Consider the following 17098-nt stretch of genomic DNA (forward strand, 5'->3'; position numbering starts at 1 on the left):
GCTCTAAGGAAGCAATATCCCATGTCAACGATCTACGAAACGTTTCCTTCACATGTTAAATATATTATTAAATATATGAATCGTTCAAGTAAATCCAGTACCGACCAATCAGCTTTTACTTTCATCGAGGCTGCGCTTGCGCTTCCGCGAACGAAAGTGCTTTCAATCGATCTTTGCATCGATTATCGATAAAATAAAAAATAATTATTTTATCTTTTAATTTTTATACCCAGGGACTTTGGAATTATATAGCCGATATACAGAGTAATTTATATTTCCTCCTTAGATTTTTTACAACTATAATTATATATTGACATCGATCGTATGATTGGATCGATCATATAAGGCGTTCTGTAATGTTCTTTAAAGGAAACTAAATTTTACAACAAAAACATTGGTACGACGAGTGTCTAGTAACCTGGTCTGGCTAAATGAGGAAATATTAATGATATCAAAGTTCCGCCTTTATTAAAAATCTCTGACATTGTACCGACGTGTGATTTTTTTCATTGACATTTAAAGATATAATTCGCAAACATAAACAAGACGAGAAGAATCTCAACTATTCTTTTCGATTCATCGATTTTACCGTATCGATGTTTTTTGCTGGTAGGCTTAACTAGTGTCCTGTCACTTAACGTACCTATGCGACCAATGAAATATAACTACCAACTTTCCAAAATTAACAACCAAATGAGAATGTAATATTATATAAATTAAAAAATAAAATCGATAGACTAGACTTAAGACTTTAAATGGATTGACTTTTGACCCCAACTATCAAATCAGTTACAAAAGCGTACAAGGTGATGTTACACTAACGGATACTATATAATATAAATAAAATATTCTCCATCGGTAATAAGCTTAATGTTACATTTATCAAAGAATTTAAGATATTCGTAAATAAAATTAAATAGTGGTGAAATTATTACATTACCTAACTGAACATATTCTTTCTCCTCACTAACTTTGTCTGCCTGAAAAACTATTGTCAAAAGTATTGTTGTCAAATAGCAAAAAGTAACTGACTACTTAATATAAATTATTCAATCTGACCCATGTGCATATTCACATCTGTCTACTACGCCTCACTTCACTCGCTTTCCTATATTAAACAATATTTTAAATTGAAACACACTCACTCATCTTTTCTAATAATTTCGTCGTATTACTTACTTACGTAATACAGACAGGTATATGACCTTAAGGTATAAATTTGCCTGCACAGAATGAAACAGCTGCGAATATCATTTGTATGTATGCCTGGATTGATGTCGTGATTCAATTCGCTTTACTGACATTCTAGTCTCAGTTGAATCAAACTATCGAGGTTATTTAAAATATAAAGACACATACGAATAATAATTGTTTTAATTTCCAAAACCTATCGCCTAAACAATGCGGAAATAGGAACATAACGTAAAACGTGTCCTTAAAAACTAATAAAAAGTGTTGTAAATCGCATGTAAGAAAACTTCCGTCATTCGATATCCGGAGCACTTGCGTGTCCACTACGTGTCGAATATAGTCACGTCATCTGTGGGGCTATTCTGTAAAAAGAAACTCGAATCTCACCGCACAAAACGAGAGTGAAATGTCAGAATGTGATATTGACTAAGACAAACGTATCAACATGGCGTATCACCGTAAGTCAGCTGGTAACTTTTCACGAGTGAGTTGCGAAGTGAATTCTTAGAGAATCGTAAAACAACGGAACGTTGGCAATAGCCCAATTCATATCACCGAATTGTTACTGAGATTGTATTCGGTTATGCTTAATCATCATGAAATGACTTGTACGCCAGATGTACCGTCGCTTAGTATGCTACCTGTACATACTTTTAACGCTATACGAACAGTTATGTGAAGTTTGCTCATGCCAACAATTACGACCTTATTTAATCTAATATGACGCAATTGCACTATTCTGCGTATGCAAATTGTATGTAGGGAAATGTTTTCGTCATATCCAAGAATGAAATCAGCTTTGATTCCAGTACAGTGTTCATAAACATTATATTATACATAAAATAAAACCTTTTTAGACGAGGGTTCAGAACATATTATGTACGTACGTACTAATTTTAGTTTTTTTTCTATTTATCTCAGAAGAGGCATTTTAAAATTGGATTGTTACTTTAATTCTTCAAATATTATATAAAAAACGATCGTTTCTACTCTAAAATTAAGAAGCTATAAATTCATATTGGACGGTTAAAAAACTTAATTCCATCAAAAACAATACTTGTCAAAAAAACCAAGTCTCGCAACTCAGTTGTTCTGCGGTAAAAAGTTGTGAGATCCATGTAATACCAAGTCTTATCCATGTAATACTTAAGCGACTTCCTGTCTTAATACGTCCACTCCCTAAGACCACGATCGTGGTCCATATATTGACTCGGCCATCGCATAAAAACACGTGTTAATTAAATTATTTAGTGCGATGACCAAGTCAATATATGGACCACGATCGTGGTCTTAGGGAGTGGACGTATTAAGACAGGAAGTCGCTTAAGTATTACATGGATAAGACTTGGTATTACATGGATCTCACAACTTTTTACCGCAGAACAACTGAGTTGCGAGACTTGGTTTTTTTGACAAGTATTGTTTTTGATGGAATCTCATTTCTTTTTGTATTTTGTAGACAGTTCTACTTTTTTTCTTTTCGGTACCTTCTACTTATATCTACCAGCAACGAATTTTCGTAAAGCCCTCTCTCTGAATTATTAACTTTTCTTATTTTTGTAGGTAGCCTTCCGTTTTCTCTTTTCCGGTACTACTTCTTGAGCTTCAGCTACAGTTTTTCTAAGAGCCCACTCCCTATCTCTATGTGTTTTTCTGGGAGGCCTTGATGTTAAAATTTTTGACAAATCTGGACGGTAAATGATTCTTAGTCTGTTGTATTCACAAATTGAGGATTCCTGCGCTTTAACACTTCCAAAGTCGATGTTAATTAGATGTAAACCGCCCAGACTTGTAACTCTCGAAAGTGCCACGTAAGCTTGACCGGATGTGAATACTGCAGAACCGATATCCATATTTTATGTAATTAATACACTAAAATATTAATATGTATATTATTATTAATAATATATACTTACTTATTAATAATATTAATTTTATTATTAAAAATAATAATACATAATATCCAAATATTTAATAATATTATAAAATAAATTAAAAAATAATAAATAAATACAGGAAAAGCGGTCTTTGGAAATGTAAAGAAACATGGTCATAGTTTAGTCTGGTCTTGTAGTTATAAGTGTGCACTAGTTGAGAACGTAATTACACAATTAACAAACATTTTCGAAAGCTTATTAATATAATAAATTTATTATATTGTTATTATAATAATATAATAAATAATCTTCCTTTGAATTTGTAATTTTTTTTTTTTTTTTAATTTTATCATTTTGTTAATTATTTTAGTTTTTCCTTGGTTCATACACTAAACACTACTTATATTCCAAATTTGAAGCTTCTAGGTCTGCTAGAAGTGCCTTAGAATTTTGATGATCGGTGAGTCAGTGAGTGAGTGACAAAATTAAGAAACTTTGACCCGTTATAATTCTTAAACTACTAGTTCAAATTGAATGAAATTTGAAATATACCGTGTCTTTACAATGCTTGCATGGTTACTGAAAATTCAGTCTTCTAGTTTTATCCACAACGAAGTTACAGGGGGTCGAAAATGGCCTGAATTGCTTCGAGAAAAGGATGGTACGGCCGTGCTGCTTTTTTGCTCGACTTGGTGGGGGCACTGCCGTGCCCCCAGATTAATGGCAAATATTTGAGTCTAAAATGTCTATAAAGATAATTATAATTTACTATCAGTATTTCTACTATAATTATAATACTATGAATTAATTAATGGCGTTGTTTTCATTTATTTTTTATATTATAACGAAATAAAAATGACGCAATCAATTTTATGGTTCTATTTTTGATTAAAATTAAACAGCATAGACCCAAATATATTAAAAAAAAACTATACATTTTAATGTTGTCTTTATGTTAAAAATACAGATAAAATATATGTACCTCCTTAATTACAAAAATCTAAATTTATATTATTATTATCTGAATGTTATAGTATAAATTTTTAATTTGTACTTACCTATTTCTTCGTAATTAGTATAATAAGTAGATATAATGGTTTAAAATTAGAACAGATAACATTTGAAATATGTTTGATTGAAATCAATACCTCATTCCAGTTTATTAGAGCATTCGATCCTAATTTCAAGGTAATGTAAGCGAATAAGATAAAATAACTATTAATTATATACCATATTCATAAAAAGTTACACTCTTATGTCGATCTGATTAAAGTTTATAATCCTGTGGCTATCCATTTTTCATTGTAACATTTCAATTTTGTCAAACAGCTCGAAAATGACGAATGAACAAAAAAGTATCAATAATAAAAACATTTTTTATTTTCGAATAACATGACTATTTGTACAGATTATATAATAATAATTAATTATAACACATGATTAGCATACCACAGCCACAATTTCATTCGGTTCGTGACTGAAATAGTTAATAACGAAATAACCAGTTATTTTATTAGATAACGGAACAATAAAGAATTAGTACTTGTTATGGATACCATTTCATTATGACACAGCCTTGGTCAAGTCACGCATGCCCATGGTCAAACTCGATGTCTGTGATTTTGCATCTGTGCACATTTCATTATCTGTGCATCTGTTACTATTTAATCGATATTATTATGAATATTCTTGGCTGAATGAATGCGATATCGAGATACTTATTGCGATCTTACAAGTGACAGTTATAAAAAAAAAGTTTCGGTTTCGGCAAATTATTTTGATTTCGATTACTTATTTTACAAAATGTTTGGTTAATATTTTTTTATATTAAGTAATTTCTTTATTTTATTCGTATGTTCTTTTTACATACATATTTTTGCAAGATAGTGTGTCGTTTACTTTGCTTTTTCAAATAGTATCTATAAATAGACGATCATACGTAGGCATATTTTTTAAACCGGAATATAATCAGGATGCGGGTAAAACTACTATGAATACTTAGTTAAATATAGTATGTCATACTAGTTCGACAAAACCGCTATGATAGCTACTGTGAGTAGTTACTACCAGTAGCTGACATAGTGGTGCTAATTGCTTATTTTGACAGTACAACTTACGTTTTACAAAATACCTACTCAATAAAATGTTTGCTATTTACTTCATTACCAAGTCTTAAATATCACGTCTCAAGTCAATTGAACAAAAATAATATTTACAAGAAACAAGTTTGTGAGACGTTTTGCTACTAACAATATTAGTCGGCAACACAATCGACTCAACTGAGCCATTATTGATAAGAAGCATTTATATTGTTATACGTACCTAAATGTATAAAAATATAAACTCATAACAAAACAAATGGCCATAAATGTTATAACAATTAAGATTGGCAAATAATAAAGCATTAGGTATAGACGAGTGCCACGCGCTTGAGCGACAGTAATACGCCAAGGACGTGGCGCCGTTCACTTCAAGACTGGTTCGACGAACTATCGATACGTATAGGTTGTTAATTAGATTGGATTTCATTCACTTGCTAAATAATTCCTACTTGAATTCACTTGAAATATAAACTACTACCTATATCTCAGTCTTGACCAAAAACCATTTGTCTGATAAAAGTGAAAACTGGGGAATGTATATTTACGGTTTATTTATACTGTCTATAGTTAATAAATAAATAATAATCATGTAGTGTGTTGTTGAAAGGGTGAAAGGTAGATTGTTGAATAAAATGTAAACCTTATATTATTACGAGCCAAATAATATAAAAATCAAAAAGTAAGTTTATTATTACTAATACAAAAAAAAAGTCACACGAAAACTCTATGTATTATTTTAATTTGCCAAAGTAAAAGGTTACTGATATCGTTCCTTTCGGAACCCGCTTACAGAATTTTATCTGAATGTTCATGCTCATAAAATATAACATGATTGTTATAAAATATATGTGCCAACCTTTAAGTTTATACGCATCTTTTCAAAACGCATTAACTATAAATAACATCTGACCTATATTTCCCTTCCACTAACTAAACGCATAACACGAATACCAAAGTCCTTATAATACTCGTAACGCAACTTATTCGCGAGTGCGTTTCGTTAAAGAGACACCTTTTGTGTTGTTTTGCTTTATGTACGTTCGATTTAATATATTTTTGATTTTTAATATCATATTACAATTCCGTTAAACTGACACAAACACAATTGCTTTGAGAAGGTCGTTTTAAGAACTTTTTAACTTGAACGGATTATACAATTATACTAGTACATACCTATGTTATGAGATTCACCTTATATTTATCATATTTTTTCACATCAAAAATCCATCAAAACAATAATAAAGGCACGAACAATAGGTCTGTGGTGATAAGATTGTTTAAAAAAAAAAAGACGAACGACAAATGTCAGTTTCGTTATTGTCTGTGACCGACGTTCTCGAACTATTCTAAATAACACTATAAACAAGCATTGTATAAGTCGAAAAGGAAATGATTATAAAAACAATCGAAATGATTTATAGATTACAAACTTTCGATAGAAACTAATCGTCCGTTAAGTTGATGCATCGTTCGTTGAATATCAACCTTGTACTTGAACGAGAAATATAGTCGAATAGAAATTTTCTATCAGTAAGCGCCGCCAGTGCAGCCTCACATACGGAATAATAATGAGACAAATGTTATTTCTCAGGGCGAGCAAGGAACGGTTTTGAGAAAACAATATTCCTATAGCGTACGTGATGAAACTCTTGATGTATCACAAATTCCTCTGGCGTCATACTTCTACTTGTTACATGAGAAACACATGCAATCGATGTTTAATGCTTAATTTGTGCAACTTTATTTAAATAACCTTAATTTGGACGACCTCCGTGGTCGAGTAGTGTGAACACCGGTTTGCATGTGTACGCCAAACCGAGTTTCTATGTTCGATTCCCGGCCGAGTCGATGTAGAAAATGTTCATTAATTTTCTACATTGTCTTGGGTCGGAGTTTTTGTGGTACCTTCGTTACTTCTGATTTTCCATAAGAAAAGTGCTTTAGCTATTAACAGTGGGATCAAAGTAATGTGTGTGATGTTGTCTAATATATATTTATTTATAGTATTTTTTATAAAGATTCGACTTCGGAATGTTTGTTGATTGAAAACGATATAACGATTAGTAAAGGTACCAAAATGGTAGCTCTAAAGCGTCTGCTAGATCTTCTTTTACAAATCCTTGGTGTCCTACTGTGACTTAATACCAACTGGGCGTATGCGTGTTTGGATTTTCAGGCGAAATGTATAAAATACTAATAGTGACTTACGACGTTATCCAATCACGAATTATATTATATTGTAAATGTATAATCTATACTAATATTATAAATGCAGAAGTAGTTCTGTGTGTGTTGCTCTTTCAACGCCAAAACCTGAAACTGAATTGATTGATGAACCGAGCAATAATATGACCTCCCTACTTTTCTATGTCTAAAACCTGAAAACCAAACTCTAAAATGCGCGCGAAATGCTACTAATTTATTAAAATAAAAAATAAATATAAAATTGGTGATGCTTGGTAATAGATTAACCAATAAGTCGATAATGTCAAAAGGAACTTAAATATGACATCGAAATATCAATCAAATATTCAACGAATAGATACTAGTCTAATAATCGGATCTAAAACTCTTATTCAGATTTCTTCGTATTTCTTATTATATGGTAAAATAATGTTAATAATACTAATTTCAATTATATTCATACGATATCACTATGTTATTATTTGTTGAACCATCATTTATATCGATCAATAAATAACTATAATGGTATGTAAATAAGCATATATGTTGAATTTTATATGACAAGTGAAATTATGCATTGCATCGGAACAAAGTGAATTACCTCGGGTATTTGTTTATCAAGATAATATTTTATTTTTATAAGTGGTTTTTCCGTATTAAGATATTATAGAATTGTTTGGCTACTTTCCAGACAATGCAGAAATCATCACATAAAAAATATACAAGACGCGAGTTGAATACAATTGCATATATTTAATAAATCTTTTCTATCTTTGCAGAATTGGACTCTGCGGATTCGATAACCCACACAGAGACCAGAAGACAGAAGAACTTAAGAAACACATAGGACAGGTAATTATATATAATATTAAGCTATAATAATACGAAACAATATAAAGCACATATATCTAAAGTCCGTTGCCTTCCTTTAGTTTCCCTATTATTATATTACATTTGTAGCCCAACAGACATGTCGATCATAAGATGCACCAAAGGCATAGTCGACATGTCTTGTTTGTTGTCTATGTTTTTTTTCTATTGCGATTTTCATTGGATGGTATTTATATGCAATATAAATGTCTATCAACATATCTATCTGCGTTAGAAGTCATCTTTCCTTTGGATTATAAAAGTGGACAGTGATACACACACACCATGAATTATGCAGTTGATTAGAATTAGTTTGTACTTTTTTTTTGCAAAAATATAACTATCTACGGATCTACCTATGAACTACGTACCTGTTAACTTTTCTCCGTAAATCTGCTGTATAACGTAAAAACATTTTCCCTATTCGAATTGTTAACAGGTAAGATATAATATAACATTCAAGAGCTATGTGATAATCCGCTTACAGACAAACTTATACAATATTATTCATATTATAGATTAATAGACGTAATAAAATAATAGTAAGTAATTAAATATTGAAATAAAACTAAACCCCTGTCTACCCGTGACCACGAACGCTGTAAAGTGCTCGAAACGTCGGGATGTTAAAAATAATTAATATACGCGATTCAAATCCGTTATAGCTAGTTTTATTTCAATGTGTAATCGCGAAAATTTAAGACAACATTGTAATTAAATATTTATAATACATTTTTTACTATTCTTAGTGTTTTAAGAATAGTAAAAAATGTATTTGAAATAGTATAAATTTTAATAATATCCCTTGATTGTTAGTATATTTTAGATATGATATTATTTTTACTAATTAGCAATTACGTACCAAAATACATAGTAACACAGTATGATGCTACTACGTCCAAATATGGTATCTGATGAGAATCTGCGCAATGCAGGCCTTACTTCTCCATTAATGGTATTATAATTTCCTATGGCGAATAACTTGACCTAATTCATTGAATTACCAATTATAAATACATTTATGCAACTGATGCTCAAACTTTTTATTGAATTTAAATCCAATGGATGTTACGCGTTAATAAATCTTAAACAAATTTTAAAAATCGAATCTATATTACTCATGCAATAGCCTCATTCCATTGGTCGATATTTGTGACGTTAGTCTAGAAGTGAGCATTGCACCAATCAAATTACAGTCGTAAAATGATTTCCATTTTCCATCCAATTGGCATACGAACACTTATTGATAAAACTTGCCTTGACCGCAATATCAGAGGAAGTGTGGGTTCGATTCCATTTGTAGCGTAATATTTAATATGATTTTCAAATATACATTATATGCATATCCAATCATTATTTTACTGATTGAGACTAGAAGTAAATAACAGCCTCTTATGTAAAATTATAATTTATTTACACTCAGCAGATTGGATATACATGTAAATTAAAATCCACAATTTCAGCTTATCTCTCAATGTTTCGTTATTGCCAAGCTAGAAAAGATTGATAAGCACTAATTTATCTAAAAATCAATATCAGAGGGCCCGTATATGTATTCGTTTTATTCTATTCGGGTCTAATTTGGTCTAACTAGGATCTTACACCAATATTAAAATAGTTTGTATATTATTATTTCAAGAAAAGAAAAGAAAAGAAAATAATTTAATAGATTAAATTTAAAGAAAAACATAAATATCACTAGTAATATAATTCTAATGTTAATCTCTTACATTTTTAATTGCGATGCCACGTTACTCAAGACTCGTAGAGACCTCTAAATCAAGAAACAGATGACGTAATAGAACGGATGGAGATGAGCTGATCGATGGCTAAGCCTCAAACGAAGTTATGGAAACGCCCACGAATTAAAAAGATCATTATTATACAAAACACGAGCACTAATGTGGGAGTATTCGAGCCGGTATAAATTCAATTTCATGACTTCAGTCATTAATCTGGGAACTGAATAAGGAATTATATAATTTTATGGTGTAATATATTATACTGTCATGTAAAATTGTACTTTTTTTGAAATATCTTTTTTAAGAATAGTTCCTAATGGATGGATTAAATATTCAAATTTCGATCGGAGATTACAAATGCGCAGTTGTACCAGTAGATTTTAATGTGATTAATTTGTGTTTGTAATTCATCTAGTGTTGATAAAGGAGAATCTCCCAAACCGTAGTAATGTAGTTTGACGATATTATTTAATATCAATGACAAAGTTTGCCTAAATATGGTGATATTATGGACTGCTATATAAATTCGTACAATCAAGAAAAAATAGTATTGACTTTAACCATTTAAAAAATAAAAAAATATTTCAATCTAATTTAAGAATCAATTATAGCGTGACCTTTACAAAACAGTCGGCAAAAACTTTGACAGTTTTTTTCTATACTATTTAGTAACGAAAACAGAAAATAAACTACATAGCAATGATAATTTAAATGTTAAATATTTATGATTAGTATCCTCAATTATACCATATATGATTAACATTCACGTTTGTGTATTCTTCGAATAAAAAGTTGATACCCAAATGATTTGTAAAGTGAATGACGTCATCAATCTAATAATATGAACGAAAAAAATGTAGACAATCATTTAATCATAAAGCATTACAACATACCCGAAAACGTGACTAAATTTTTTATGATATGGGTAGGCGCACGAGCAAATGGCTACCTGATGGTCAGTGGTCATCACTGCTCATAGACAATGGCACTGTACGAAAAATTAACCATTCCTTACATCGCCAATCCACAACCAACCTTGGGTAGATGTTATGTTCCTTATGCTTGTAGTTACATTTATTAAAATTACAAATGTTATTTTTCCTCCTCCCTTATTCTCATTTTATTTGATGTCGGTGCAGCATGTCTTCTCCTTCCATACTTCTCTATCTGACGTCATCTCACAAGTAGCTTTTTTTCCAGCCATATCGTCTTCCACAAAATCCATCCATCGTTTCTTTGGTCTTCCCCTTCCTCAACATCCATCTAGGTCCATGCCTAAGACCTTCCTCACAACATGGTCCTCATTCGTCCATTATATGATATTATTAGGTGACCTGAGGTTGTGTTAGTAACCTGAAATCAATTTATAGAGTACCTATAAAGTGATTCAAGTGGACTTTTACAGCCTCTTTTGAACCAATTCACAATATAATAATGTATTTCTTACCACGAAGGAACGACACTAAACTTACAGAATGTGACTTTGTCACACTAATTATATTACGAAAATCAAATAATTAATACAGTAACGAATATAACTGCGTTCATTTTAAATTAAATATTTCAATTGCCATTTATTTTTTTGTATTTTAACTACTGCATTAGAACAAAGTATCTTTGTTTAATTATCTCTAATTGATGCTGTCAATTATTTTATCACAAAAAAGAAGCTGCGATTTCGTTTTATTTTTAAAAATATTTTTAATTGAATCGACCTAATCAAAAAAAGTAGAAAAAAGGTTTTACTTAAACATATAAAATACTTCCTTTTTTAACAGTTTACATACCAATAAAATATGCACAAAAAAGTAAAATCAATAGGAATTGAAGCATTACCTAATTTAAAGATATCACGACTGGTGCAAAACAAATAAAGAAATATGAATACAGAGCATATTAACATTTCTTTTTTGTCTTATCTTACTTAATTTAACAATAAAAAAAAAACAAATATAATATTTGGAAAAAAAGTATTATTTTACTGGATTGACTGTACTGTATTATTACATGACATAAAGAATTGTTAACTTACTAATAATACTAAAAGGATTAATAATCTTAAGATCTACGTTAAGCCAATCACGTTAATAGCGATCGTTAAGTATATAACAATAGGAAGCGATGGATATTGTTATGAAGTCCAATAAAAACGTGGGATTATAAAAAGGCAAACAAACAAAATAGGGTCAAAATATATTTGACATTCGGTAATGATGTAACGAGCTGTCGAATGGAAGGTCAAGTCTAGTCAATTTATTACCTACTTATGAAGTTTACTAGTGTTTCTCCGCAGTTTTGGTCTAGGCCAAATTTCCAGGATATAAATTTTGTTATTCCAGACAAAAGTCTATGCCAATATCTGTGCCAAATTTCATATTTCCAATTTCAAAATTTCTGCGGATCTAAATGAAATTTGCCATGGAGATGGGATGATGATTCAGTTGTACTGACTTGATTGAGCAACAGACGCACTTCTATTCAAACTTTCGCATTTATAATCTTATATTACGTGAATACACTGAACCGATTTTAGCTATGTTTATTTATATTAATTTATATTTCCATCTTTTTCTTTATCTCGTAATCGTGCCTTGTATAACATTTGCCGTGTCGCATTTATGACAAGACGAAAAATATATCCTTGAAATTAAATGGACAGGGGTAAGAGACTCGATAATTTTTAAAATTCGAGGTCCTATTAAATAAATTCAACTAAGAGATTTCAAAAAAAGAACAAATACAAATATCACAGTCATAATTATAATATTCTACATTTAATAGTGAAAAAACAATACAATATATAATTACAAACGTATATAGCTTACACGTACAGTAAGCGACTATAATAATAATCGTTTCTATATCATCCGTATCTAATAGATAGTCGGGTTAAATTACTCGTAGCCAAATGTTTATGGTGACCGAGGTTAACAATGTGTGAAATAAAATAAACTGTATTCGTAACCTGTTAGCCCTCTTCTGACTAATGACGTAGAACAAATTTGATTTGATAAGTCAGAAACATTGATATGATAGGTGATTATAACCAAATATTTAAACTAGCGGCCCGACCACCTGTTGAGTTGAATGAAAACGAAATGAATAAATCAAAATATTTTTATTTTGGGATGAAATTGAAAAATTTTAAATTTGACATAATCTGTTTAATGTTCGGATCTGAGAACTCATTATGAAATAATAAATATTATTTCAAAAAAAAAAACTTAATTTATAATTTTTGATACAAGTATCTAAACGACTACAATTTTAAATGGTTTTAACAACTGTAATCAATCGCTTCATAGTGACAGTACGTGATTTGATCCGAACCAATGTTTGAATAATAGTTTGCAAAATATTAGTCATTTTAACCAAATTTAAACGTCAAATAAATCTTCGACTTTCAACTTTCAATGGAGTTATTTAGTTTATCCCGACAATTTTATATAGAATAAAACTGTAACTGACGTTCGTGCGCCTCGTCTTGTCCATCTGTCCTCATCACGCGAAAAGCACTTCAACGATTTTGATAGAATTAAGTATGCTGATAGTCTAACCTTTTTTACCGGCAGAAATATTTACGTACATACAAATGTTATGTAGATAATCAACAATCATTATAATTTATAAAAACTTTGAAAGAATACATCTTATATGTATAAATGAATTCATATCAAATCAATTGTCTTTTAATTTGTTCGTATAAAAGATTGTACAAGCATACAATCAATTTCAGATTATTTTGGTCTGTTTACTAAATAAAATCAGCTACATTACACGTCTGATTATGTCCGCCTCGTATGCATACATTATACACGGACCGCTGCGGCTATGGTATTCGAAACGACGATTATTAAATGCGCCTGCGTTTCGTCAATGTTGCACTTCTCGTTTCCAACTGTTATTAAAAATGAATTAAGTAAATTTATAATTTTGTAGATGATTTATGTTAATGTTACTGAAATATTGCAACTGATTTATGTAAAATACTCTAAATGCTGCAAATTTCTTCTTTTGAGTTGATTTGGAGGTCTACATTATTATTTATTTTATTCACGAAACTTATACGATGAGGTTGGGTGGATAGACCTGCAAGGAAGCCATCTGGTCATGCAGAGTTCCTAACAATGTTTTTGTTGTAAGGGTTTATATTGTGTTACACAGTAGATTTGGATGTTGATTAGTGAGATTTTGTTGTATTTATTAATAAAACAGCCTTTTTTATGTTAGTATCTTTTTTTAATGACAATTTTTAATGTTAACATCAAACTCTAAATGTGAATATATATTTACGGTATGTCTACTCACAGCAAAATAATAAAATAATACAAATGATTAACGTAAAACCCTCAAAGTTAAAATAAAATGCGTGGAAAGCTATAAATTTACTGCCCCAATATTATAGACACCAGCACATCCACTTTTCAAGATTTCTTTTAAACTATAACCCTATAAAATATAAATTTTGAAACATTGTCGTGGGTTAATTTTTTATAAATATATAAGATTGCATTTTGTTGTTTGCAGCTCTTGTTATCGCGTATCATAAATCGCAAATAGCTTTAAACATACGAAACCGATTTCCTTCAAGGACAGTTACGTCACGGATAACGGATTCTGGAAAGTAATTACCGTTCGTTTTCGACTAAAGGTGATTCACCCTTTGTAATTTGAGATCGATCGCCCTCTTAACCGAGGAACATTATCGTGTTTCCATTGATTTTTTTAAAGGAAGGCAATGGGTCGACCCATCGAGGCTTATATTTTATTTTTTTCAATAATTTAAATTGTGTTTAAAAAAATAATGTTGTAACAACACGTGTATGATAAAGATGTTGCTCGTTATAAAATAAGGAATTCCCCTCACGAAGTCTTTTGTTTTATGTGGTTTGCTTTTGCGAACAATTTCATTGGTCAAAAAGACAAATTTTAATGTCTATTGCAGAAACATTCTTACACATACATAAATATGATAATGTACTGTAACTAAATAACATTTTTCCTTTATCAGGGCGTCAAAATAAAAATGGACGACGCCGGTAATATACTCATCAGGCGCTATTCAAAGAGTAGCGTGTTTGTGAAGAGTACGGCAGCTACTAGCAACGAGGAGACTGCGATAGGCCAAGACATTTTGAAACTACCAGGATACTCGCTAGAACAAGAAAAAATATTTAAGGTATGGATCATTTAGCTTAAGATACTTTATCTAGAAAATTATCATAAAGCTGGGCATGGACGTGTTATGAAAAAAACCAAGACTTTTAGCAGGAAACTCCGTAATGTCAAACATTGGTATTTGTCACGTGACCAAAGATTGACGTCCACGACTAGTATCTCAACTCAAAATAACTAGCAAATACTGACACTCACGAAATAATATTAAGCCCAGTAATTTTATATTCATATATGAGCGTCAGGCAGTGTCTTATAAAAGGAACTCGCCAAAAAACACAAGGTTACATCAGTAAAACGTGTTTTTAATAAATAGCACGATGTGTTTACCTTTTACCTTTACCTGTACTATGTAGTGGCCAACATGTCTAATCCAATTAAAAATAAACAATAACATAAAATATCAACGATTGCATTTTCAAGTAAAATACAGTAAGCGCAATGTAATGTCCTAACTTGTATAATTGCAAGCAATTTTCACCTTTACCGCACATGAAATACCGGTGACGACATAATGTTAATGTAATCTTTAATACCACTTTGTCCAAGTATACGAAATGGGTGTTTACCTGTAATCATTTCCGTCAAGATGGATGCCTTTATGTAGTGAAATTTCGAAACATGGTCTATTAATTTCACGGTTGCCCGCATAATTGCCTAGCATTACATTCTATGGTTGTATTTTTATACTTGGCTCATATAAAATGCAGTTTACTTTTGGAATTTGCTACGATATTATTATTATTAACGAAAATCCATAAAATTGTCTTAACTTATCAATTCCTTTGAGATACTGAATATTTGCTGACAAAATAATCTACGATTCCAATTCTTAAATTGAATTACCTAAATAAAGAAAATAAACACTTATAATAAAAGGTTAATTTATAGTTATTTTTCTTTATTTAATAAATTAATTTAACTGTGATAAATTTAAATATAAACCAGATATAATTTGATTACATATAAATAAAATTGCACAAGCAAAAATCTGAAACCTTTTCGTCTTGATGTTTTTTTTTACAAATTCAAGAAGTTTTCTTTTTCATTTTGTATAATAATAACTAGCGACCCGGCTTCGCACTGGTGCAATAACTGATATCAAAATATACTTACTAAAGAATGCATTTTTAAGAAATCACATTAGAAACTTCTAAAAAACCAGTGTTTCTTTACTATATTGTCCACGTATTATATACAAAACCTTCCTCTCGAATCACTCTATCTATTAAAAAAAAAACACATCAAAGTTCATTGCGTAATTTGAGATCTACGAAGATCTATGAATACATAGGGACAGACAGCGGTAAGCGACTTTGTTTTATACTATGTAATGATAAAGATGTGTTACATTATAACTTTACTGCAGCGGTCATTTCAAATGTATCACGACTATTGAACGCATATGCACGATTCACTTTGACCATGACTTTGCCGCATAATTTCATCTGACTTGATGGCTTCTAAGGCCATCCAAATCCATGAATTCGTCTATAATTTCAACTGACTTCAAAAGCGTCCTCCGCGTTATATTTTCGAGAGGGCCTTTAAGTCTTTTTAGTTCCATATAATTCAATTTCCTAACTTTCCATTTAAATGTTATGCTCGTCTGATTTTTTGTTCCCGTTTTTAAGTAGATTTTGATTTTATATGTTCACGTGATGTCTTCTTGTACTTGTGTAGAAAAAAGATTTATTTCGTCACGTACATTTCCAATCCAATAATGATAATATCTTTATGCCCAATGTAATATAATTTAATTAATGGACAAATACAATTTGATGCAACGGTTTTTTTCTACAATATAGACAATATTCAAGATCAGCCTTAGAAAGTATTGTGTGGGTAGAACAAGTCGTACACCACTCAATTGTTTTTTGTTTTGGTTTTTACTACAAAAAATCTTCCATCGGACATTAATCATAGTTGCTACGTGTACATCATGTTTCTCAATCTT

At 30.5% G+C, this 17098-nt stretch overlaps 1 protein-coding gene across 4 annotated transcripts in view; it reads left to right on the plus strand.

Annotated features, from left to right (window-relative positions):
• LOC124536186 overlaps positions 1-17098 on the plus strand; it is a 172575-nt gene that overhangs the window by 134736 nt on the left and 20741 nt on the right. For all 4 annotated transcript variants that reach the window (XM_047112863.1, XM_047112925.1, XM_047112783.1 and 1 more), the window contains 2 exons: positions 8134-8206; positions 14978-15145. In XM_047112863.1, coding sequence (XP_046968819.1) covers positions 8134-8206; positions 14978-15145 — 241 coding nt within the window. The remainder of the gene's footprint in view (positions 1-8133; positions 8207-14977; positions 15146-17098) is intronic.

The sequence above is a fragment of the Vanessa cardui genome, chromosome 1 (genome assembly GCF_905220365.1).
Source record: "Vanessa cardui chromosome 1, ilVanCard2.1, whole genome shotgun sequence".
Lineage (NCBI taxonomy): Eukaryota > Metazoa > Arthropoda > Insecta > Lepidoptera > Nymphalidae > Vanessa > Vanessa cardui.